The sequence below is a fragment of the Stegostoma tigrinum genome, chromosome 25 (genome assembly GCF_030684315.1).
Source record: "Stegostoma tigrinum isolate sSteTig4 chromosome 25, sSteTig4.hap1, whole genome shotgun sequence".
Lineage (NCBI taxonomy): Eukaryota > Metazoa > Chordata > Chondrichthyes > Orectolobiformes > Stegostomatidae > Stegostoma > Stegostoma tigrinum.
In genome coordinates, this window is record NC_081378.1 from 16,500,617 (window position 1) to 16,527,192 (window position 26,576).

A 26,576-nucleotide genomic window follows, 5' to 3' on the forward strand; every position below is an offset into this window, starting at 1 on the left:
AAATCCAGTGCCAAGAGATTCATCGGCCGTATTCCAGTAGTAACGTCAGTGAGCAAGTAGCCTATCACATTTACGTATTCTCACAGCGCTACACCGCTTTTTCCTTAGTGTTTTTAAGACAAAATAAATTATAATTAGATCATAAATATTTTATTTATATAAAACCTTTGTAAAAATGTTATTTTTCATTATGCAAACTGATATTGTTATCGTTGAAATGAATACACCATTTGTTCATCCAACAAGCTGGCAGCAGAAGAACGTAGGTCCATCAATACAACTTAATTTTGCACTGATTGCGGTTTCAGCATCCTTCAACTATATACACATACCGAAATTAACCTGTGTTTTCAGCATTCTTCCATGACTGCACATTCTATAAGTTGGCTCTAAGTTTCATTGGAGCAAATGTTTACATTATCATTAAAATCTGCCTTATTGTATGCTTCTCAGGTTGTTCATTCTAGATTGTAGCAAGTCACCATCAGAGGGGGCAAAATTGATACCAAATATTTTTAAATATTTTAATTGTATCCAAATAATAACCCATAGAATATCAACTTCTGGGTTGTCTATACTTCTAAAGTTCAGGGCCATCTTTCCTAGTCTCTCAACTTCCTAGTCATAGCTCACCCTCTCAATCCACTATTCAGCCAGCCCTGTCTCAAAATTCTCATGAGGATCTCTGCCTCCCGAGGTATTTACCCCTTCAGAAACATCCTCAAAAGATTTTCCTTTTCAACTATACTTTTTGCCTCCTGACACTTTATTTGTTCTCCACATTTTACAGTAAAATTATCCTGAAAACTGGTTGGCTTGGCTGAATGGCTGGTTTGCGATGCAGAGTGCTCATAGAATCCCAACAGTGTGGAAGCAGGCCATTCAGTCCACAAATCCATACCAACTCTCCAGAAAGAATCCCACCTCAATCCAACCCCCTGCCACCCTATTCCCATAACCCCATACTTCCCATGGCTAACCTACCTACCCTACACATCCCTGGACACTATCAGCAATTCAGCTTGGCCAATCCACCTAACCTTGGGGAGGAAACCGGAGGATCCAGAGGAAATTCATACAGAAATAGAGAACGTGCAACCTCCTTACAGTCACCAAAGATGGAATTGAATCTGGGTCCCTGCTGCTGCAGGACACCGTACTGCCCTCATGCCAGTAGCAATAGGTTCACTTCCTGCACTGACCGAGGCTAACAGCCACCAATTATCTCTCTCTCTAATAAGAGAGCAGACCTACAGTTTGGTAAGATAATGACAACTTCAGCTTTAAGTAGCACTCTGCTCATGCACTTTTAGAACACAGAATAGTACTGCACAGAAATGAGCTCTTTGGGCCATGGTGTTGTACTGAACATGACAAAAAAAATTAAACCCAACCTTTCTCCCTGCCCATATCCCTCCATTTCATATGCATGTGCTTATCTAAAAATCCCACAAACATCTCTAACATACCTGCCCATACAACCATCCTTGGCAGTGCATTCCAGACTCCTACCACGCTCTGCATAAAAAAATTGCCCCCTCTCACTTTATGACCCCTTGTATAGACGTTTCAACTCTGTGGAAAAGATTGGTACCATCAACCCAGTCTCTGCATCTCATAATTTGATAGACTTTATCAATTCTCCCCTCAACCTCTACCACTCCAGAAAACAGCCCGTGTGTTGCTAGCCTCTCCTGATAGCTCATACCCTCTAATCCAGACAGCATCCTGGTAAACCTCTTCTGCACTCTCTCCAAAGTCTCTGCATCCTTTTTGTAATGTGGCAACCAGAATTGAATGCAAACTCCAAGTAAGGCCTAACCAAAGTCTCATAAACCTACAACATGGGATCCTGACTCTCATACTCAATTCCCTGACTAATAAACGCAAACATGGCATACACCTTCTTTACTCCCCTAACCAACTTTCAAAGGACTATAGACTTGAACCCCAAGATCTCTCTGCACATCAATGCTGTCCAGGGTCCAATCATTAACTGTATACCCTTCCTTAATATTTGATCTCCCAAAATGCAGCACCTCATACTTAGCCAGATTAAACTCCATCTGTCATTTTTTGCCATATCTGAAACTGATCTGTAGCCTGTTGTATCCTTTGCCATCCTTCTACACTCTCCAAACTCCAACCTTTGTATCGTCAGCAAACTTACTAATCCATCCATCTCCATTTTCATTCCATATATCACGAACAGCAAAGGTCCTAATACAGATCCCTGCAGAATGCCATGAGTCACAGACCTTCAGCCAGAAAAAACACCCTTTCACTACTACCCTCTGGCTTGCCCACGGAAGGCAATTCTTAGGCCAAGCAGCCAAGTCAGCGTATCCCATTCATCTTAATCTTCTGAATTAGCCTACCAGAATGGACCTTGTCAAAAGTCCTACTAAAATCTACGTCGAAAACATCCGCTGCTCTGCCCTCATCGGACACCTTTGTCACCTCATCAAAAAAATTCAATCAACTTAGTAAGGCATGATCTTCCCCACACAAAGCCATGTTGACTGTCCCAAATGTACATAAATCTTAAGAATTCTTTCCAACCACCAACAGGAGACTTGCCAAACTATAGTTTCCTGGATTATCCCTATTTCCCTTCTTGAACAGAGGAAATTTACTGGTCATCAGCATTCAATCTTTTAATGATTTCTCACAGCACAGATTTTTTCCAACCCCCATTCTAGTAGATTCATCGGTTCAAGGTTAGGTCCCATACGTCTTTTTTTTCCCTGGGGAAAAAGTACCACTTTGGTTGTATTGCTGGCGCTCCCAGTTCCCAGCCCATGGCTTGTAGTACATCCAAGCCCTACGACAACCTGGAACATGGTCACACAGGCTGATAATTATAGTATTTAGAGTGCAAAAGAATAAGGGTCGTTTACTGGTTGCTCAGACAGATGTGCAAAAGATTCCCTGAAAATAGGAAGTCCACCTTATGGCCCACGCTGTTTCTCATCAAAATCAAGTAATTCTCAGACTTTTCACACCATTTCAGTATTGGTTTCAGTGAATCAAATACATTAACATTTTACTCTTAAATACTGGAACAATCAATGCCTAAACATAAAATGATGTGAATGATGCCAAAACATGAAGACAATATTTTAAAATTGTGCATTCTCCACTTTATTGGATCTGACTCTTGCCCTGATGAACTGAACAGTGAGATGAAAAAGATTGAGTGGGTGCTGATTGATTGTAACAGCTATGACAGGATTGTTTCAAGATCTATTATTACATGGTAAGTTCATGAGCTGAATTGCTGTCAGTGTATTTACCAAAGATTAGGCAGAGTCGAATGAGAATATTCTGCTTCTGGAATGTAGTGTTCTAAATGCAGCACTCCATAGTGAATGAGGTGAAGCTTCTCCATTCTTCCACTCCAACAGCAGTCTGCTATTTGAAGACACAGTCCTTTGCCACGCACAGTTTGGGGCAGGCCTCAATTAAATGCAGAAGGAGAAGACAGAGGAGGACAGACATATGTTTCCGATAGGCAGGGAGACTAGGACCCACGGGCACAGCCTTATAATTACAGGGGGTAAATTTAAAATGGAAATGAGACAACATTTCTTGTGGAATTCATTGCCACAGAGTGCAGTGGAGGCTGGGACATTAGATGCCTTCAAGGCAGAAATTGACAAATTCTTGATCTCACAAGGAATCGAGGGCTACAGGGAGAGTGTAGGGAAGTGGAATTGAGATGCCCATGAGCCATGATTTAAATGGCAGAGTGGACTTGATGGGCCGAATGGCCTTACTTCCACTCCTATGTCTTATGAATATCTGCAAATTATTGCAAATCAGTGCAATAATTACAAGTATAGGGAGAAATCAGAATAGTTCCATTACATTATAAAATTCCAAAGTCAGTATCTGTAGTGCCCCAAAATCAATGGATCCTGTATTTCAATTCCACTTTCGCATCTTTTAGAAAAAGAAAGAAAGACAGCAGTCTCTTCAAGACAAATGCTATCAGTATCAAATCTAATATTATGTTATTCAGCCACACTTAACAACTTCACCATTAGATACACAGTAATGTTGAGTGCCCCATCAGAATCTTCTAGACCAGGCATGACAAGGATAAATATAAAAAAGGTCCATTCGCTCCTTAGTCACAATCTCTGTAGTGTCCACTGTCACCCCAGAACTATTTTTCCCATGCATTTCCTATTTTTGCCACTCATTCCTCCTGTCCCTGGGAGAACAGTAAAAACTATCCTATTCCACCCTCTTTCCATTGAGACATTGGATTCAAAATTTTACCGCGTTCTCTCCTCATAGATGCCGGACTTGCAGATTTCTTCAGTAGTTTGCTTTTATTTCAAATCTCCACCATCCACACTATTTTGCTTTTATGAGCCATTCCAATGTTTCAACTAATCAGGGAAGTGCTGCTCAACATGGAGAGGAGGGAAGGGCACAAACTTTCTTTAAATACAGCAACATACTGGTGATCCTGGTTTTGATGGCTTAATCTAAGAACTGATTGAAGATCATAATGCAGAATTATTTGAACTTGCTCTGTAGTATTACAAAGTTGTACATTCATCACCAAAGGATGAGAAAGCGTGCAGGGAAAGAGCACAATTCTGAGGTGTGGGTCTAGCACTTTGAAGACTTCTTTCAGAGTAAACTACCTTTCATTTTGGGGATTGACAGGAAGTCTTCAGCAACACCAGACGAACCACTCCTCACAAAACCAACAACGTTGAAGTGGAGAGGACAAGTTCTGCACTGGCAATTCAGACCTACTGGGAGTAGACAGACGCAGCCCACATTAAATTCATAGGACCCTTACAGTACAGTAGATTACATTCATCACAACAGTTTGAAATGATTACAGAGCTGAGTTTGCATTAACTGTTTACCTTTTCTCATCAGCACTCTAGTAAACCTGATCAGCCTCTTGTTTTCACTTATTTTTCATTCTTAGGCATTTATAAGTGGAAACATCTTGACAAATTGTCCCATCATCTCAAATGATTCCTACAGTACTTGTAACCAGGCTGTTCAGTGTGTAAAAATCTGAATAAAAGAGTTTCAGCATGGTTTGTGTTAACATCATTAATCTAAAAACATAAGATTAGTGACATGACCCAGGGCAGTGGCACCATTAGTCCAGCTGTTTTATGCATCTGTGCATTTATAGAGCAGTAGAGAAAACACAAGTTCTGTCACTCCTACCCTCAGATGCTCTATATGACAGGCCCTTTGCCCAAACAGAAATACCAAAGCTGACAGGAGTTGATGGTTTTCTTTCATAACGAATGCAGCACTATTTTGCTACTTCACATAAGGCTTTGAAGAATATGAAAATTACACACTTCCACTGGTTACTATAAAAAGGAGTCTTTTCCATCAAAATATTAGAAAAGATAAACACTTTAGTTTTGAAAAATTAAAATTAATTCAGTATTGAAGCAGCTGCATGGCAGCCAAACAGATATGCAGTGAGCACACATCCTCAGCAGAGTCACAGGGCAAAATGTAATGTTGGCTTCAAAGTTTCTGGTCCAGGACCATGCATTTCTGCCAGTTGTCAGTATAAGAAAGATCAAAAAAGAGAGAGATGGTGGTGTGCGGGGTTGTAGGAGTGAAACGAGGGACCAAAATCCTGAATCTGTTCAATTTCTGTACAAAATCAAATATTTGCAGTTATATCTCCTGGCAATGTTCCTTACTCTCCAAAAATCCAAAGAACATTCACTCCAGACAAACCCAGGTTCACTCTCCTGTAAAAGAAAAAAAATTTTAAATAGACATTGTTCATACTAATGCACAATATGTTCAAAAAGGACAATTTATAAGCAATTTTTCAGGCTGGGGCATTTTTAAAAAAATATTCTTTTCCAGTGCCTGGGCAAAGAATTGATTCCAGGATACATTACCCTAATCAACTCCAGAACAGGTTGCCCTTATGAAGGAATGCATAACGTTAGCCCAACAGAGAATTGAGAAAGTAATGTGTTCAGAGATAGTATCCTGTAGGTGGTCCTGTTGTCCTATTTGGCACTCCGCCCATAACCATACAGTTACCAAATGCAAAATGATCTGGTCACATCTAATTTGTGGATGGCATGAGCTTGTCATGCACATATTGACTGATGTGTCTGAAAAGGTTGAGAAATTTTTGGTGACAGAGCATAAAGGACACAAGCGAATGCCAGACCCTTTGTTACAGTTCTTCCCAGCTGCTAGGTCATACAACTAGATCAACTTCCATTTCAATTAGAAGAGAGGGGACTTTGTTTATTCTTCCAACTAATGACTATCTGAACAGATGCACTCTGTGGCAAGATATACCAATCAAATTAACCATCCCTGAATGCCACCTGGTGGCTAACTGGGTAAATGCTCCTTTTTTGTATCAAATTCCACACAGTCTAAGAAATCCTTGAGCATCTTCTGTGTTACATTAACTGATCTGAGCTAGGCAGCTGTGCACAGAGTGCTGCAAACAGTTTGGCTGGGAAGGGGATACAATCCTGACTCATAACGAATTACCACCGAGACTGGCAAGTCCCTGTGTATTATTGTCAGCATAGAGCAGTTTAGCTACAATGCTGCCTTCCATTCATCTACGGTCACTGTTCAGCTCACCTGAAAAGTTTAGGCTACCTGCCCTCAATTTAACCATTTTACTTATAATATTATTCCAAACTCTGAACAAAGTCAGACTGCCTGTGGGAGGAGGAGGAGGAAGAAAACAGGAGGGAGAAATGAAGAAAAAATTCAGGGGACAAAGTCTCAGACATATAGTTCACATACATTGAGGTATTGAGAAAAGTAAAAATCATGAAATTTAAAAATACTTTGAATGAATACAGTATCAAAGTTCACTAGGCTATGTAGAAATTGCCAGACTGTCACCATTCTGTGCGCAAATATCTCACATTTTGGAGTGGGTGAAGGGAACTGGAAAGTAAATTTTGCACTGATCCAAGGATCTCTGCCACACACATTTTCCGTGTCTTTGTTCACAGAATTGCTGGCAGCTGGGATCAGATTTAGGAGGGCACTGAGTATAGTCAAGAGATAGTTTAAATTTTAGATTTTAAAGGCATCAAGGGGTATGGTGAGAAGGTGTGAATATGGCATTTTGATACAGCCATGATCATACTGAAGTTCTAGCTTCTAAGTCAATGTTTATATGAGAGCTTGGCATGTCTTCATTTCTCACTTTCAGTGGGCAGTCAGAACTTTCACTCGTCATTTGAAAAATCAAGGTTGGGGTGGAGATTTTTATTTTTTGATACATTGCAAATGGTCATCTTTTCAAATGCAACAAAATAAAGCAGTTTCAAAACTCAATTATCCACCAAATTACTAAACGATTTAAGGAGAGATCAAACAGAAGAGAGAGTTAGAGAATTCTGAAATTGCCACATACCCCAACATTCCTGACTCCTTTGTTTTAATTATGTATAAAAACATCAGAATGGTGTGAAACATGTTGCTCCTGTCCTGCAAAATGAAAAATCATTCCAAGTTGGAACATATAAATTTAAAATAGAATATGTTTTAAATTAAACATATTTCAACTGTACCCACAGATGGATCTTGGGACATTTGCAAGAGGAACAGGAAATTTTACCTTAAGTCCTGACCAATAATTATCCCCCAACACACACAATTGTGTGGCCATTGTCACATCGCTATTTGTGGAATCTTGCTACCCACATTTCCTACCTTACAAAATTATTATTTCACAGGATCTGGGCATTACTCAAGGCCAGCATCGCCGATTTGTATTTCGCTGAATATCTCACTAGATTATTTCAGAAGCAGTTAAGAATTAACCACATTGCTATGGATCTAGTGTCACATGTAGGCCAGATGAGGCAAGGATGCCAGATTTCCTTCCCAAAAGAGTCGCAAGTGAACCTGTTGAGGTTTTTGTGACATATAGCCTAGCCAGCCACTCTGTTAAAGAGCAATTAGGGAGGGGCAACAAGTATTAGCCTTGCCACTGACATCCACTTTCAATGAAATAATATTTTTGTAAAGTAAGAAATTAAATAATAAAAAGGCAAAGAGACACACAGTTTCATTGTCACCAATACTGAGACTTGTGTTCAATTCCAAATTTATGAGCTGAATTCAGATTCCACCAACAGCCACAAATGAAATTTGAACATGTGTGCCAAAGCACTAGCATGGACCCCCGGATTACTGGTACAGTGAGGTTACTAATATATCACCATCCCCACTGTTACAACACTTTAAAATGACTTTAGTGATTACAAAGTGCTTAGGAATGTCCAAAAGGTCACAAGAGGTGCTGTATAAACACAAGACTCTTTAATCTTTAGGAACGGCAGTTTCACTCCTCCAACAATGCTGAACCAAACTAAGGATCCACTTTGGAGGTTTGCAGTTCAGGAGTGGCATGATACCAAAGTAACGAAGGCTTAAGTCTAGTAACAGCAGACTGGAGTTTGTAAAACACGCTGATACTTCTGTACCTTCCTCAGGGAACTCTGCTAACAGGCTAGTCTGTCTGTGTGGCGCTAAGAGGAACAGAAAGTTCTCCCGGTGGTCACATCAGCATTAGCCAATCATTCATCAGACTGCTGCCTGGGTGTTATCCTCCTTTACAAACACAAAGCTATGGCTTTATCAAGTTCAAAAAAATCCACGATTGGGAAGTGGTGACGACACAAGGAGGATGGGAAAGCCACTATATACACATGTAAACCTTTGTTTCCTTTGTTGCATCCCCAGACAGGGTTCAAGAGCAGTAAAGTTGTTTTTTCAATTCAGGAGGCAATCTTTTGGGTACCTTTGGCAAATTATACACCTGCCCGTGGTAGATCAGCTGGTAGTGAGGAGGATTGATGTTGCTTTGATGTATACAGAACAAATGCTCATTTGTGACATCTGCAAAGAGAATTTGCAACCGGAAAAATAATTAGCCACAAGTGTACAGCTAGCTGTTTCTTTTTACAACACAAGCTACAATGGGAAAATTATTGTTAATAATTAACTACACAGAGCTTAAGGTGGGATAAAAGCACGTGCCTGAGGTTAAGGCCCATTGCAGGGTCTGAACATCTAAATCAGGTTGACATCTGCTGCAATACTGAGGAAGCAATACATTGGTTGTTTGGGGCATCATCTTTCACATAACTTTGAAGCAGAATCTCTTCTACACATTCAGATTCATTTGTGCTAATCAAAGTAATTTTTCCTGATGTCTTGACTTACATTCGTCCCTCAAAAACAAATCGACTCACCATTCCACTTATTGTCACTTGTGGGATCACACTATCACATTTATTAACTTAAACACAGATAAACCAGCTGTATATTATATCAGCATGTTGTTGTCAAACAGCCTAGTTCTTTGCTGTTCTACACAATGCCATGCAAAGTACAGCTGGAAACATGAAAATTATTACCCAGAAGTTCAATTAGCAGTGCTGCTAGAATCTAGAAATCAGCTGCAGGCAAGTACCTGGTTTATCTGGAGTCTGAATGAAATGTTGGGAGGTGAAAGTTTTCCCATCAGGGTACTTGGGATGTGGAGGCAGCCTGGAGTCAAGGTAAGTGCAGAACATATGCATTATAATCTGAAAGAAGAAATCAACAAATGAGAGAAAGGGCTGCACCACTGTCCCTATGCAGCATAGAAAACAAGTGCAAGTTAGACTGCAGCATACTGTATGCAGATATAGTAAAGTTGACACTCCAGATAACACAAGATTGCCTCTAATAAATTCAGATTTCCAGTGAAAAGAGGAGCCACAGACACGATGGTGGTTTTTGGTTTTCAGTCAGGTCTGTTCAGAGAAAGTCAACTCCTGATTCAAGAAGGAGAGATCAATCGGGGTGGCAACCAATTACTGCCCAGAGAACCCCAATGGAAGTGCTTGTGACAGTCAGAATTACAAACAGAGCTTCAGCGCTTCTTCAAAAGAATGCCTGCGTTGTCACACTTGCCCTGCTCTCTCCCCAGTTTTGCAAATTATTCCTCCAAGTATTTATCAAAATAACGTTTATGGGGTTCTAATAAATCTGCATGAAATTTCCTTTCAGACAGTGCACTCTTGATCAAAGCAACTCATTAAAGTAAATTCCCACTCACCCAACGATTTCTCCCCTTCAATTATATTAAACTTGTGTCCACTAGCTATAATGCAGAAAACAGCCTTTTTAAAAAAAAAAACTTCCATCAAGATCTGGGATGATTTTGCAAGCAAAATCCACCCCTCAATCATCTCCGCTTTTAGGGGACAAACTGGGCTTCTCTGACTCCAGTGATTCTGGTAGATCGGAAATTGCTGGTGAAACTAAAACCGTTTCTTCCTGTGAAATTTGGCTGCAGTGTGAGACGAGCGCACATGAGACACACTTCTGACAGCCCCAGAAGAGAGAAACACTGGATGCTCCCAGCAGCAAACATTCCGAGGGTCAGTTCGGTTAAAAACTAGAGAGATACTATAGATCCATGTATATCTATATATCTGAGACCAGTTGTGACGGTGCTAGGGACCGGAGGGGATAGCCCAAGCAGGTTCTCTGCTGAGTGTTCCTCTGTTGGACTTCAGATATGTTTAGACAACGAAGCAGCGAGAGATTGAGGACTGAGCGTCTTGTATCACAAGTTCAGCTGAGCTCCCTGTTTTTTTTTTAAACCCAGAAATAAAAATCTGTTTGCATATGAAAAATTTAGTGTGGCAACTGAAACATGTCCTCTCCACTGTGCAGCAATGGCAGTTTGAAATCTACTTAGAGTAAACACAGCAGATAACAGACCATTCAGCACAACTAGTCTATAGGCTCCACGTGAGATTTTAACTGGAGGAAAAACATGCACAGTGAACCTCATTGTAAAAAAGCATCAACAGCTTTACTTGCAAATTCCTCCAGTTTTATACCTCGTACCACACCATTTGTTCCTTATCTCCTGTTCATCACTTCACTCAATCACTGGCAACTCAAGCGAATTCACTTGAAATTTCTGTTCTAAGTTTCTTCACTTCATTTTCTCTTGCCTCCCTTTTAAACAAACATTCTGAAAATCCATCCTTAGAGGTCCTCCTCCTAATCTCAAGACACTAAAGGTGCCTTATGAATGCAAGATGTTGCTACTTTTGTATCTTATCACACACACATTAAGTAGATAGTTCATTGAATAGGATGATGTAATTTAAAAGATGCCATCAGCTCAACTACAAACCCTAAGCCCTCCTAATTCCAATAAAATAGTGAGTTTCCTAAATCAGCCACCAGAGGAGCAGTCCTTACTAAGCATCAGAGAAAAGAAAACAAACAAAAAAGGTAACAGTTCTTGCTTATGCACCCACTAGTTGCTCAGTTCTGCTAACTAACAAACCTACATAGGGAAACTCAGTACTAAAGATATCAAATATGTACAAGAAAATCCTAGCCCCCTTCTTGTTTTGGTACTCACCGCAGAATCAGTGGGAAGGTCTGTGTCCCATTTTCTAGACTTGTACTCTCCTCCCCCATTCCAACGGAAAGAGCTCATACAACCACCATGTGCAAGTTCTGCAATAAACCAAGTCAGTTAAATAGGGATCTTGAGCTTCAATACAGATGACTAATGAAGAAAGTAGCATGGCTAGAGATGCTTCTGTCATTTCAAACTCCCTGTCGTTCACAACATTTCGCCAATCATCTGCGACAGAATGTTTTTAGGACCAAGGAATAGTTTCCTCAGGGGTCAATATTGGAATGCTTAACTTTCCTGACATACATTAATGATTTAGATCTACATGAGCAGGGGGTAATTTCAAAGTTTGTAGATATGAAACTTGGAAGCATTGTAAACAGTGAAGATAACATTTTAGACCTCCAAAGTCTGGGGACTGGGTAGCTGGGTGGCAAATGAAATTCAATGAACTGTGAAGGGATGCATTTTGATAATAACATGAAATACAGATTATAATACTCAAATAGGTGCAGAGCAGAGGGACTTGAATGCATACGTACAAAGATCATTTAAAGGTGACAGGACAGGTGGACAGCAGTTAATAAAGTACATCGTATCCTGGGACTTTATTAATAGGGACACAGAACGGGAGAAAAAAAAGTTACAAATGACTGGCAAGACCAAATGTGAAACGCTGTCCTGTTCTAGGAGGCAAAGCACTATGTAGAGAATACATAAGAGTGCAGAAGTGATTTACAAAAATAGTTCCGGGGTAAGAAATTTCAGCTGGGGTTGGCTTAGAGGGGTTAAGACTGTTCCACTTCGAGATAAGGCAGCCAAGCGATTTGATGGAAGCTCTCAATTATGGGGACATGGATAGAGTAGACAAAAACAAGTGCTACACATAAGATGGCCAAGACAGCATATAGTTAGAATGATATGCAAACGTATCCAATGTGATCAGAGAACATAACTGTTCACACATGGACTGGGTAGCAGAGGATGACAAAGGTTTTGTTTGCGGTTGCAGGTGGGTTAGGATGAAGACGGCAGTTGGTGGCAGCACTGGGCTGAGCCAATCGACACATTTCATACAGTACTGGATGATTATATACATCAAGACGAAGGTATAGAGGAAAGTCGAGCAAATGGCACTAAGTCATAATTCTCACTGGAGATGCTGCAGACACAACTGGCCTCCTTTTGCATGATGACAATTCTGTAACGGAACTGAGTAAAACAGTTGAAAGGGAAATCCTCACCTTTGATCCTCTCCACTAGGTATTCTTGGTTTGAAGTGATGTCCAAGTACTGAACAACTATATTTAAAGTTGGAATCTGGGGAGCTCTGACCAGAGCTGCTTGCCTTAGACTGCTGATGCTAGTCTCTGAGGAAAGAGAAAATGATAATCTAGTCAACCATTAGGAGTTTACTTAGGATACAACTTAAAATTCTCAAACCCAGAAGCTCCTGTGCCAGTGCCTAAAACCTGACAGCAAGGAGATACAGCACATACCTGGAATTCCTACATAGAGGATGTCAGGGAGCATAGACAGACAACACACTACATGTGTGTCAGGGAGCAGCAAGGCATTTTCTGCCTATAATCGTAACAGCCAAAAAAACACAAGGAACTGCAGATGCTGGAAATCTGAAATTAAATCAAAAATTGCTGGAAAAGCTCTGCAGGTCTCACAGCATCTGTCAAAGAAAAGGTAGAGTTAGAGTTAACGTTTCAGGTCCAGCAACCCCTCTTCTGAAAGATTAACTCTACCTTATCTTCCACAGATTCTGCCAGACCTGATGGGAAAACTCTGCAATTTCTGTCTTTAGTCCTAACATTGATTTTAATTGCTACATAGGGAATTAAGAAAGAAAAAGTAGTACTGATAAAACACCAAAACAAAATCCCCCAGCACAGACATTTTATTTCACTCCATCATAATCAAAGAAAAGTAATGCTGCATGGAGGCATCTATGTAGTAACATATCTGGCAAATACATGGAGTAATCTAGTCAAAAGGTTCATGTTTCCTCAAACCCCACAGGTCACTGAAGACAGTTCTCATAGCCCTCTGACCATCCTGGCCAACATAGCAATCTCAGAATAGACCAGAAAAGGATCATGGGATCTCAAGTTGTATGATTCAACTATTTGCCACTTAAAGATAGTAAATCATCAGGTAGTTAAATCCTTAAACATGCTTACCTCCTACTTGCAGCTCTGGACATCCCAATCTTCTTAGTTGCATGTTCACACCATCAATCTCACTGACCAAACGATTCAAAATCGTTTCATTGATCCACTATATAGACAGAAGATACAAGACAGCACAATCAGTCTTGAGTTACGTCAAATAAAAGCGAGTCATGAAAATATTTCTGCAGTGTTAATCAAATGTGGAGCAATCTGACCCAAAACACCAAAGTTTAAATGACATACACATATGGGTAACAGAATATACATATACATAAACAGAATATACAGCAAAAGCAGGGAAATAGGATGAAAGAGGCTCAAATATCCAATGGCAACAAACTAGCAGAATAAACTCTCCCACATCTCGTACAAATTGGCCTCCACCTGTCACCATACTCAGTTACACAAAAAGCCAACTTTCATCACCAGGAACTACTACTGATAATTCAGAGTGCAGGATTCAGCTAAATAAAGTTCCACATCAAATATACCAAACATATCCAGACCTGTGACTCTAGCTAGAATCAATGTACTCCTGAAAATACTTCTGGAAGTCAATCTGTCTACATTTAAATATTTATTAACATCTAAATATTACCAAGTTAATAAGGAAAGTCTGCAAAAATTAGGCTTTTGGGTGTATTAATTGAAGAGTATTCTAGAGGAACAGAAATCAGAAGTGCATATTGAAATAAACATGGGACAGGCCACAGCTTCCTCAGTCCTACATTCTTCCCTACATCAGAATCACATCCTGCTCACAGACATTGTCAAAGTACTCAACTTGGGACGTTCCTATTTCTCCATCTGCTCTTAACAACAGAAAGCAGAAGATGTGCCTTTAACTGAAGAGGTAAGAGTCAGGACTACACTCCACATATATTGAAGATCCAGTTACCATCACCACCTACACTTTTCATAGACACTGGGTAAACAACACTGACCATTTGCTGTCATCATAATTAAGCATAAAGATTCTGCCTGCGATTCACTTAGATTTCTAAACATTTCAGATAAGATACTGACCTATACATAGCAAGTAATCTCATCAACACGCATAAGCACTGGAGACTATTATAAGTTAGGGGATGAACCTTTACCCCTCCAAAAAACAACTCATTTAACTGCACTCAAACTAGAGTCCTTTATGAAGCAGCTCAACATGGTGTTGGGGACACAGTAGCTGCTGAGACAGACAGGGAAAATTGGCCAAATTAGATCCTTTGACTTGAATCCATGGCAGCCAAGGCCTAACTAGGACCATTACTTCCAATGAGCAAATCACAAACCGCCTTGACTAGTCACTTACATTCCTCAGGTTGGCTGTCCAGGAATCAAGGAGGTCCAACTGCTGCCGATTCATATTCAGCCTTATCCACACCTATAAAGGTACAGGAACAACATTCAAGTTATGGTCAATTCCACTCCTCAGAACAAATTCCAACTCCTTCTTCGTCTCCACAATTGAACCTGGTTGAGTGGTAGTAGCGTACAGAACTAAAAAGCAATCTTGACCAAAGCCACAGATTTTAAGGCACTAGGGGAAAGTAGCGTCATTGCAGCCAAGCCCCATTCACATGAAGCACCCAAGCAATGACACTCTCACACAGGGGCTGCCGGGTAGCAATCAGGGGTACAAATGCACCAGACTGTTTCCTATTTAACCTATGACAAAAGTCACCAATTGGGGTTCTAAACCAGGGTACCCCCCGCCACCTGTACAGCCATCCATTGGATGGTGAGTTACAAACCCCACGTTTGGCAGATTATTCTGCTCAGTGCTCTTCCGTTCTTCTGCCTACCCTCTTTCCCATTCTGAACAAGGCTGAGGAGGATTTTTTTTTTAAAAAGTGGACAAGTGTATCAAGGGAAATGGAGCTAAAACAGGTCAAAGATGTTGAGGCACATATCCTACTCCATAGATAGCTTGCCACCATTTACACATTAAGTCAGTAGGAGGGTTGTGTATTCATTTTTTACGTGAACGGAAATCAAAGAATGTGAAAGAGCGCAAAGATCTTTAAATGAACCTTTACGCAGTGGAATGTTGGTCAGAGAAAAGCAAAGTAGATTTGCGAACTCATTATTTACAGAAGGGAAAACTGTCCCTCTTGTTAAATTTCAGTCAATTTCAATTTAAGTTGAATTGGAACCTTGGGTGAAAAACTTTTCTAAGCATTCTTCCTAAAGGCTCCACAAGGATTGTTGGGCCCCGTGGCCTGTCTGCTCACTGTAGTTTCTATGTAACATAAAAGCAGAAATCACTACTGTCGAAAGGCTGAGAATACAGCACAGAATGCCACTTCTGGAAGCACACCACATAACTGACCTAAAATCAGACTAAGCACATCAGGCTTATAGCATGCTGAATGCGTGTGACTGAATTGATTAAATACCCCAGTTAACATTTTACAACATAGGGCACTGAGATACTAACCACATGCTGCAAGCGCAGAACAGTTGGCACAAAAGCCAACATCAGTTACAGCCAAAAAAGTAAAGCCCAATACTGAAAAAAGATCATTCATTCCTGAATAATGGCAAGGTTATTGATAAGGACCTGCCATCTGGCCAGACTAAAGTTAAATGCAAACATCTAGAAATTAAGGCACACCTCTTCTGCAAGTAATTTGGAGCCCAGATCAGTGTCATCCTTGTGGGCAGATGGGGCCTGTGAACGGCTGGCGAGCTGGTACTGGAACTTGCGTAGTGACTGTGCATAGTCACCTGTGGTTCGGCTGTAGTTCCAAAAGGAGGTGGGACTGCTGCTACTGGATGTACATTCTGGTGTTCCTGTGTATGCATGAAATAAGTGCAAGTATATTAAAACACATGGAGAGTTGGAAGCTCAAATCATCCAATTTCCCAACATACTCAATCTTTGACCATTTGACCCCAGACCAGTTTGAGCGGAGGTACAGCTGCACTTTCACAGCCTAGGCCAACTTCTGAAAATGTTATAACCTTAAATTATAATATTGAATTCAAAGAACTTTATAAAGTTCAGAGTTCCGCCTCATTTCGAAGTTGACCAGTTCAAATAAGTCTCTGTTCTTCCTTTTCTCTCACTTTACTGAATGACGGGGGAATGCTCCATGATATATCATTGAAGCACTGACATTCCAAAGATGGGTATGAGGCAAATTGAGAAGATGACGTAAAGAATCTACGAAAGTGCTTACATAAGCTAAGTCACTGTGCAAAAACTTAGCAGACTGAGTACCATGCGGGAAAACGTGAACTTGATCGCTTTGCAGAAGAACTGAAAAACAACATTATTTAATTGCAAAATTGACATTCAAATCATATTGAATGTTGTGCTTTATTGCGAGGAATGAAATACAAACAAAGGCATGCTTCAGTACAGGTGTACAGAATTTTGGACAGGCCAATCTGGAGCACAGTGTACAGTTTTAGTCCTTGTATTTAAGGAAGAGTGTAAATGTGTTAGAGGCAGCTCAGAAGGTTCATTCCACTGACACCCAGGATTAAAAGGTGGTTTATTTGATAAGAAAAGGTTGGGCCAACTCTACTGGAGACAATGGGGTGTAGAAAAGAAATGAAAGATGATCACAGGGCTCCTGTGGTGCTATGATAGTGTCCCTACCTCTGAGGTAGGAGACCTGGGTTCAAGTCCCACTTGCTCCAAAAGTAGGTAATAACATCTGAACAGGTTGATTAGAACATATCTGAAACATGATTTTATGAGGGATTTGACAAAAAGAGTGCCAAAATGACATTTCTGCTTGTGGGATTGCAGGGCACACAGCTCACCCACACTGGAAGGAAAATCAGCAGGAAGCTGATTGAGAAGCCCACCCAACAGCCAACCATGCTACTGGTGGGATAAATTGCCTACTGTCACTATTAAATTACCACTCAGCAGGAAGTCCCATTTTGAGGAGCTGTTGGTCAATCTGATTAAATCTGCAGCTCTAAAGCTCTGGTAATGAGCATCAAGAGTAGGAAGATGTCTAAACAGCAGTATGGCTGTCCCAGGAAAGCAGGCGCTGAGGCTTTAGTGCAGGAAGGGTCCTACTGCCCATAGATGGGGCACTCCCTGAACCAGATGATTTATCCTTTTCACCTTTATTCACACAGGTGTTTAAAACAGGCAGCCTACTCCAATCTAAATGTACGTGTCATCCATACTTTAAACACAAAGGCTCTGGGTCTGAAACGTCAGCTTTAGTGCTCCTAAGATGCTGCTTGGCCTGCCGTTTTCATTCAGCTCTACACTTTGCCTTCTAATATTATCAGGGTGAGGTGAACTTTTAATGAATGACCTGTAAACAAGCTCAATTGGCCCTTAATTATTTAAATGTACTTAACACACTGCCAATTCCAGTACCTGCCCACCCTCCATCTTATAGATCATAGATTAAGCATGAAGGTAGCCAGCTGAGCACCCCTGAAATCAAACCAGTCCAAGGATTCAGGAATGCAGGCAGAGAAAAAAAAAATCAGGAGTCTCCCATTTAATGCTGAAATGAGGAAGATTTTCTCAGAGGCGTGCATCTTTGGAACTCATTTCCCCAGACAGCAGGTAACTGAATAATGTTAAGGCAGGGGTAGGTAGATTCTGGATTAAAAAAAAGGAGTCAACGGTTATGTCGAGTTGAGGCTACTATCAGACCAGGCATGGATTATAGAGAATGGCAGAACAATGGCCTACTTCTGTTACTAGTTTGTATAGAAGTAATGTGGTTGAAGAGGGGGCAGCTCCTCCCCACTCTGCCTTTGCATCCCCACTTTCTTTCACCCCACCTTTCCTCTCCAGCCCTCATCTCTCAATCCCATTTCAACAGCATGCTTCTTTTCAACACATGCGCAGTGCAGCCTTTGAGTACGCACTGAATTCAGTGATAACGTAGCAGATCAGTAATTATGCACATGCGAGATTCTGAATTAGCACACTCATGAAATTACGTTTCATCTGATACTGCCTTTTTAAAAAAAAAATCTATACTCCCTTTCCTGAAGAGCTTTCTCCCCTTGGTTTTCTTGATTCCCTGAACTTTTTTTGCTCACCTAATGCCCATACACCGCAATAGAGATCACTAAGCAACTATTTAGAGATGACGTCCTTATGCCCTGCTAATCCAGAGATATCAACAATTACAAAACTCAAACTAACCCAGTGAACTCAAGACAATAATTTCTTTCAATCTTGTGGCTACATTTCTGAAAAGTGGAACTTTAAATTAAACAATGTCAAATGAATTCGATTTTCTCATTACAAGTGATGGAAAAGCTGTACTTAAGTCACAGAACTTTGACATCTGGAAAAAATTAAACAAAGTGAAACACTTCACATTGCTAAATTCTAATATTCAGAAGTTAAGCAGCTTTAAAATAACTTTAAAAAGATACAAAGACTTTGATGAGTCTTTCCACTTACTTCCAGCTTGCCACACCTTCCTCTCAACAGTGAAGGGAGGGTCAGGGAACAGAAGAGACCACTCCAAAATTTTTATTATTCATTCACAGGACAAGGGCATCACTGATCAGGCATCATATATTGCCCATCCCTAATTGTCCAGAGGGCAGTTGAGAGTTAACCACACTGATGTGGGTCTGGAGTCACATATAGGCCACACCAGATGAGGATGGCAGTTTCCTTCCCTAAAGGACATTAGTGAACCAAATGGGTTTTTCCAACAATTGACAATGATGACCATGAATCCCATTATTAGACACTAATTGGATCATTGGACTCCCCTGCAGACCCAATGTGAAAAAGTAATTTTGACAAAACAAAGCTCCAGATGCCAAACATGAACACAGGCCCTATTAACTGATCAATGTGAAAGTAGAATGACTTATAATAGTGACATAACTGTAAACATGAGGTTGTTCATCTGAATCCCTCCCTGTTTGGTGTGATTAAATTACATCACAATATGGAATTTTAAGAACAGATTAAGCCTCAACTAACCCAGCTGACTGCGACCATGTTTCTCCTCTTCAGAGCGAAGAAAGTTCTCCAGAGATTTCATATCAGTCAGGCACTCATCTCGCATGAGAGGTGCACTGTACACAGAAGGAGCAGAACGATATCGAGCTCTCAGGCTGGAGCTCTCTGCATTCCCAACGTTGTTACTGTACAAAGACGTATTCTGAACAGGACTGAAGGGAGATCCCTGTGGGGGGAAAACAGGAAAGGTTAAAGTTTCCACGAGGTCAACTAACAAAATCCCACTGTCTCTAGCTCTATCTTTGTCTTAAACAGTGGTCCTTTGCACTTTTCATCCTATTGATGACAACCACTGACCCACTTACATCCAGAGCATGTCAAACCAAGAACCAGCACTACTTGAATATTCTTTCCTTAGATTTCAAAGCTGAAAAACGTTACCTATATCCAACAATTAAGTTTTCAAAAGCCCATCTTTGCATCTTTTGAGCATATTAAGATTTATCCCTGTAGAAGTTTGTTTTGCTCATTCCGTTCTTGGTGACATTTTGATGAAAGTTTATGATATGACAATTTGGATTTTAAAGCAGAGGTAAAATAGATTTTAGTTTTCAATTTTGTGAATGTGACTTGTTTGTTTTCACAAAGGTCTGAAAGTCATTTTGAAAGGCAAGTTCAAATAATTCCGAAGTGAACATACGAGTTAAACTAAATGGCTAGATAAACTGCCTGGCGAATTCTCTGATGAAATGCTTACACAAAAGACAGACAGACAGACCAGGGACTAAAGTTAGGGGCAAATATTTGTCCCTTAATATATTATCAGATTGCTGTTTGTGGGAGCAAATATTCAAGATTTCCAACAGCCTTCAAGTTACCAATCTCTGTTACAACAGTGATTGTGCGGAATCCCAAAGTGATTTACAGACAATCAAGGTGCTACATAAATGCAAGGCCATCCTGCTCGCCCTGTCATACTCTTTTCAACCTGTGCAGCTCAGTGGAGATCCATGGTCCCTCGCTTGCGCCTCTCAAAACAATTTCCATTTATTAAAATGACCTGTTTCGCACAGAACCACAGAAACAAAACTAGTTGTTTCCCTTAGTCAAAGAGTCAGCAACAAGGGGCCATAATATTAAGGTGAATTTCAGAAGGTAAAGTCTTCTGCCCTGGCCTCAGAAGGTGGGATTAGTGTAGATTTAGTGCAGCTTTGGTGGTACAGACCAGATGGCACAAAGGGCTTCTTCTGCACTATATGATTCTATACAGGGCTAGAAAAACACTGGGCTGTCTTCAAAATAAAGTAAAATAAAAATATCTAAACTGTCACAATCTTCTTAGTAATTTTGATTAGAAATACTCTTTTCCACTTTTACTTTATAAACAAGAAACTGCCAGGGGTCGTATCAGTGCAAAATTTGAAAGCAAAACAACAACAAAAAAAATCCCTCCAATACACTGTCCTGCGATAGGCAGATAAATTAATTCAGTCATGACAAATATACAAGGCTAACTTTCACTGAGTGGAATCCCATGATAGATTTCGTGGTTCTTGATACTATTTAACTTGAAACAGATCTGCAGTAAAGGAGCTTGACTTGAGAGACTAAACTCAATTACCTGACTCTTTCACAGTTATTACCAGCTTATGCTTCAATGTGTGTCTGACTTTCAAATGGGACAATCACGAGCAAATCCATCTGCCGATTTAAGATAGGGCCAAGAGATCACAAACAGGAGCTGGAGTCCCGGTTACATGCTTCTTCATTAACTCAGACTCTGTGATCACATCAATGTGGAGACCACATTGGAGGAGATCAGCCCATTCCAAAATCTAGGACCCTCTTGATATTTGAGGATATAAACTCAAAGACAATACAGGCTATTCTAGCCAGGGCTGACTCCCTTTGAAAATGCTGGGAACCTGGAAACTTAGCAGCAGATGGCAGCATTAATAGAATTGGAATACCAGGAAAAACAAAGAGTGGGCAAATTACTAAAGAGAACAGATGGCAGTAAAGGTCAGGGTAGAAGGGCATCATGTTCACCTGCTATCAGAATACTGCCAACACAACCAAAAAATGGAAAGAATTTTCACAGACTCTATTACAGTTACTGTACCTCATGCATAGTCAAACACCAGGGATTTAAAAAGCACGTTCATTTCCATCTCTCTTTTGGGTGGGACTGGCTGCTCACTGGGTCAGATAATGTGAAATCACATGGGATTGAGCAGGGTAGTTCGGTTGCATCAAGACAAAATCTCCTCACTGTGGACCACAGCTCACAAGGCAGCATGCTTACCTCCAATTCTGAAGTCTTGTTCAAATTACCACTCAAGAACTTCAAACAAAATGTTAATCCTACACCCTCTTTGATAAATAAAAGATGCTAAAGTACTGCAAGAGGAGGAGCAGGAAGCTCTCCCAAAGTCCTGATCAATATCTGCTCCTTTGGAGACAAAAATAAGTCATCTGATTATCACCACAATATTAAGTGCAGGAATTTGCTGCTTGTTGTTTGGCTTCTGTTTCCCCCCCAACAGTAACAATCCAATGATAGTGACTTAGAAGATTGCAATTAAAGATTAATATTGCAGCCCATAGTTAGATTCCACACCCCTATCAAATGTACCGTATTGAAGCTGCTGCTAGTTGAGTACATCACTGAGGATGGGAAGGATCCGCTGCCTGGTGGGGAAGGTGTCTGCCCACTTGGGCTAAAACCCGTTATACAGCCAGGGCTGTACTTAGGGCAGGAGCCAAGTGGGCGTTGAGGGCTATAAGACAGTACACTCTGTCCCTGTCCGGTGCCTGGTGAGGAGCTCTTGGGCGTGGATGGGGTAGCCGGCTTCTGCTGTGGTGCCGTCAGTATTGCTGAGGAGAGAAAGAGGCAACTTCAACAGGTTAATTACTTGAGCATCATGCCCCAGCTCACCTCCCATTTTTGCTTCATTAACATTCCTTCACTGCTTGACTTCAATACGTGGAACAAAGAATATAAAAGAACAGAGACGACTTTTAATTTGGTATGAGGTTGCACTGCAAGTGTTGTGTATAGTTTTGTCCAGCTGACAGCATGCTGGAAATAAAAGCAGAAAAGCAAGGGAGATGACATGGTGCAGGCTCATTTGGATGGTGCCAGAGGATCAGCTCAGCCCTCAGCCCATTACCCCTCCTTTGAAACAACATCCTCACATCTAATCTGCTTCTACTGGATTAAACAATGAGCTTAAAGAGACTCAAATAGGAGTACAGAGGAAAAAAAGCTTGAGGGGTACAGGGTGCGTGGAAGATGACGAACACCAACCCCCTCTCTCCCACCCCAAAATTAGCACTGCAGGTCTCTACCCAAAATGCAGAATGTTTACTGAAGGACTAGACACAGATCCCATTTTGGTCAGCTGCCTTGCTTAAACAGCAAAGTGCTTTGAGACATCTAGCTATCACTGCAGGTTCTCTCTCCCCCAATCACGCACTGAAGCTGCATCCCAACCTACCTGGGTTCATCATTCCCAGCAGGGTTTGCTGCTGTGGGGTCATCACAAGGTTAGCTGGGACCACAGCACTCCTGAAGTAACACCAGAAATCAAATAAAGCATTCAGGCAAAACAAGGTGACCAGCACAAGCTCTGGATCAAAGAGAAAAATTGGGAAGTCACAAGATGTACAGAAGAGGCTAAACTAAATCCAGGTTGTGTATGCATGGGATTCATGCTGCAGCTTTTCAAAACTAGAGTACAAATACAATTACTTATCGCTAGACTATTAATTCAGAAAATCAGCTAATATTCTCGGCAGCCAGATTTAAATCCTGCCATGGTAAATACTGGAATTTGAATTTAATAAAATAGAATTGTGATTAAGAATCTACTGACAAGCATGAAATTGCTGACTGATGGTTCACTGATGTGCTTCAGGAAAGGAAACCTGCCATCATCACCTGGTCTGGCCTACATGTGACTCCAGACCTACAGCAACGTGGTTGATTTTGAACTGCTCTCTGAAATGGCCTAATAAACCACAAGGGCAACTAGGGGTAGGCAATAAATGCCAGCCAGCAATGCCCCATAAGTACATTTTTAAAAATTCAAAAATGGAGTTCCAATGCAGTGTGGAATTGGCTGCTTTCAGCAGAAATACTGCTCAGAAGGGAAAACAGGCAATACTTTTACTTGTGAGCCTCTGACCAGATGATACTTGTTGATATGAACACAGCAGTAAGGACATGGAACATCCGCATGTATATAATTGGGGAACCAAAATTCAGAATACCTCTTTAAGAGGGAAGTAAACAATTGCTGGAAAATTAAATATCGTGGGGAATAAGAATATATGCACAGCTTTACCAAAGGTACCATTCCCTGCACCAAATGGCCTCCCTCTGCACTAAATGCCACATTGATCAGATTCAGCACAGAAACAATGGGCCACATAGCCTCCTTCTGCATTCAAATTTGTTACAGATATTTTTCTCTGAAAACTACTTTTCTCATCAACTTGTTCATAAATGTTATTACACACCTGTGGAACTTGAACCAGGGCATTCCACCTGAGGTACAGACAGTACCACTGCACCACAAAAACCCTGCCAACCTGCCATGAATTCCAATAGCATCAACTCAGAAGAAGCCATCCTGACAATTTGTTGGAGCTGACATATCGCATGGGGTAGAGTTACTCACCAATGTACCACAGGGGCCAGTAGCTGATGTTGTAGAATTTGCACAGCAACTTGCCTGTCCTGCAAAATTACATTTTTGTTTAGAACAACGATAAACATTCACACCTCACATAAAAACAGGTACAATTAGCTGCAAACTGAACATACAAACTCAGGGAGATGGCGGGGGGGGGGGGGGGGGGGGGACTCTGACAGAGTAAGGTATCCAGTGGCATTTTGCAGGACTATCAAACTACATTTGACACTCAGCCACACAAGGGAATGTTGGGGCAGATGACCAAAATCTAAGTTTTAATGAATGTCTGAAGGGGGTGGGCCAAGTGAGTATGGCAAACAAGCATCATTCCAGGAGGGTTGGCATTCAATAGGAGGTATGACCCCCAAATGGATCAGATTCCCTACAGTGTGGAAACAGGCCCTTTGGCCCAACAAGTCCACACCGCCCCTTGAAGCATCCTACCTAGACCCATCCCCCTATAACCCACACACCCCTAAACATTATGAGCAATTTAGCTTAGCCAACCCACCTAACCTGCACATCTTTGGACTGTGGGAGGAAACCTGAGCACCCGGAGGAAACCCACGCAGACACGGAGGAGCAATAAAAATTAGGGATGCACAAGCATTCAGAGTTAGGTGTGTAAATCTACAGTACTTAAAACACAGACCTGGTTACTGTGCTTCCCCCCCGCCCCCCACCAAGTGCTTGCCGCGTATAAAAATCGATTAACGCTCCCCACATTAAGACGGTTGAAAACCACATCAACGCCTGTAAAGCACATTTGGATATCCTCTGGTTGCGCAAGAGGCCAGAGAACTCACCACTCTGTTTAACCCAAGTTATTGAACGCGGCAGGAAAATGAAACAGAAAGATCGAGGAGAAAAAAGAAAACCCACGGACATTTCCATGTAGACCATTCCAGCGAGTCCTACATTGAGCAAGCCCCAGACCAGCATCACCTTCCGGGCTTGTGCCTCCTTCCTCATCTGGATAGTGCGGTCGATGAGGGCAGTGCCAGCCACCCCGTTCCCCACTGGGTTCATTCCTGTCGGCACAAACTAACACTTTAACATTCTCGGGGAAATCCAAACTCACAAAAGCACGAGATGCGAGGGACTAAAAATCCCTCAGGATTACCCTCCCGCCTCTCTTTGTCTTCTACTTACTTTCTCTTTCCCCTCCTCCCTGATCTACCGCCACCGGAAATTGAATTACTTACTTCCGTTCACGGACACCGAACCTGACGTCAGGGGAAACGTGTTGAATAAACGCGGGAACTTTAACACGTGTTCCCCTAAACCTTGACCCTCCCCCCTCCAAAACCGGCCCGGACACAACCCACTATCCCTTGACCCCCGACGTCACTTGGACACACCTACTGACCTTTCCGCCCCCTCCCCAACCCCAAAACAGACCCTTAGACCTTCCCCTGCAACCGCAGGAAATGCTACACTTGCCCCCACACCTCCTCCCTCACCCCCATCCCAGGCCCCAAGATGACATTCCACATTAAGCAGAGGTTCACCTGCACATCTGCCAATGTGGTATACTGCATCCACTGTACCCGGTGTGGCTTCCTCGACATTGGGGAAACCAAGCGGAGGCTTGGGGACCGCTTTGCAGAACAGCTCCGCTCGGTTCGCAATAAACAACTGCACTTCCCAGTCGCAAACCATTTCCACTCCCCCTCCCATTCTTTAGATGACATGTCCATCATGGGCCTCCTGCAGTGCCACAATGATGCCACCCGAAGGTTGCAGGAACAGCAACTCATATTCCGCTTGGGAACCCTGCAGCCCAATGGTATCAATGTGGACTTCACCAGCTTCAAAATCTCCCCTTCCCCCACCGCATCCCAAAACCAGCCCAGTTCTTCCCCTCCCCCCACTGCACCACACAACCAGCCCAGCTCTTCCCCTCCACCCACTGCATCCCAAAACCAGTCCAACCTGTCTCTGCCTCCCTAACCTGTTCTTCCTCTCACCCATCCCTTCCTCCCACCCCAAGCCGCACCTCCATCTCCTACCTACTAACCTCATCCCACCTCCTTGACCTGTCCGTCTTCCCTGGACTGACCTATCCCCTCCCTACCTCCCCACCTGTACTCTCCTCTCCACCTATCTTCTTTTCTCTCCATCTTCGGTCCGCCTCCCCCTCTCTCCCTATTTATTCCAGAACTCTCACCCCATCCCCCTCTCTGATGAAGGGTCTAGGCCTGAAACGTCAGCTTTTGTGCTCCTGAGATGCTGCTGGGCCTGCTGTGTTCATCCAGCCTCACATTTTATTATCTTAGACCCACCCACTGCTCCCTGGACACACCCACTGACCCTTAGACTCACCCACTGTTCCC

At 41.8% G+C, this 26,576-nt stretch overlaps 1 protein-coding gene across 6 annotated transcripts; it reads right to left on the reverse strand.

Moving 5' to 3' along the window:
• Positions 1-3,120: 3,120 nt before the first annotated feature.
• tmem209 (transmembrane protein 209) lies at positions 3,121-25,436 on the reverse strand. 6 transcript variants are annotated; one of them, XM_048554269.2, is made up of 15 exons: positions 25,393-25,436; positions 25,127-25,271; positions 24,226-24,284; positions 23,041-23,172; positions 22,176-22,417; positions 19,562-19,766; positions 16,238-16,416; positions 14,933-15,004; positions 13,633-13,729; positions 12,685-12,810; positions 11,441-11,538; positions 9,482-9,596; positions 8,807-8,904; positions 7,415-7,488; positions 3,121-5,756 (listed from the first exon to the last, which is right to left on the reverse strand). In XM_048554269.2, exons 2-15 carry the CDS (start codon positions 25,267-25,269, stop codon positions 5,702-5,704), a joined length of 1,695 nt encoding a protein of 564 aa, XP_048410226.1. In that variant the 5' UTR covers positions 25,270-25,271; positions 25,393-25,436; the 3' UTR covers positions 3,121-5,701. The 6 variants fall into 6 exon arrangements, 5 of the variants coding, with proteins under 5 accessions (XP_048410226.1, XP_048410227.1, XP_059510497.1 ...); XM_048554270.2 differs by having other exon boundaries at positions 25,127-25,284; positions 25,393-25,416; XM_059654514.1 differs by lacking the exon at positions 25,393-25,436 and having other exon boundaries at positions 25,186-25,258.
• Positions 25,437-26,576: the final 1,140 nt, after the last annotated feature.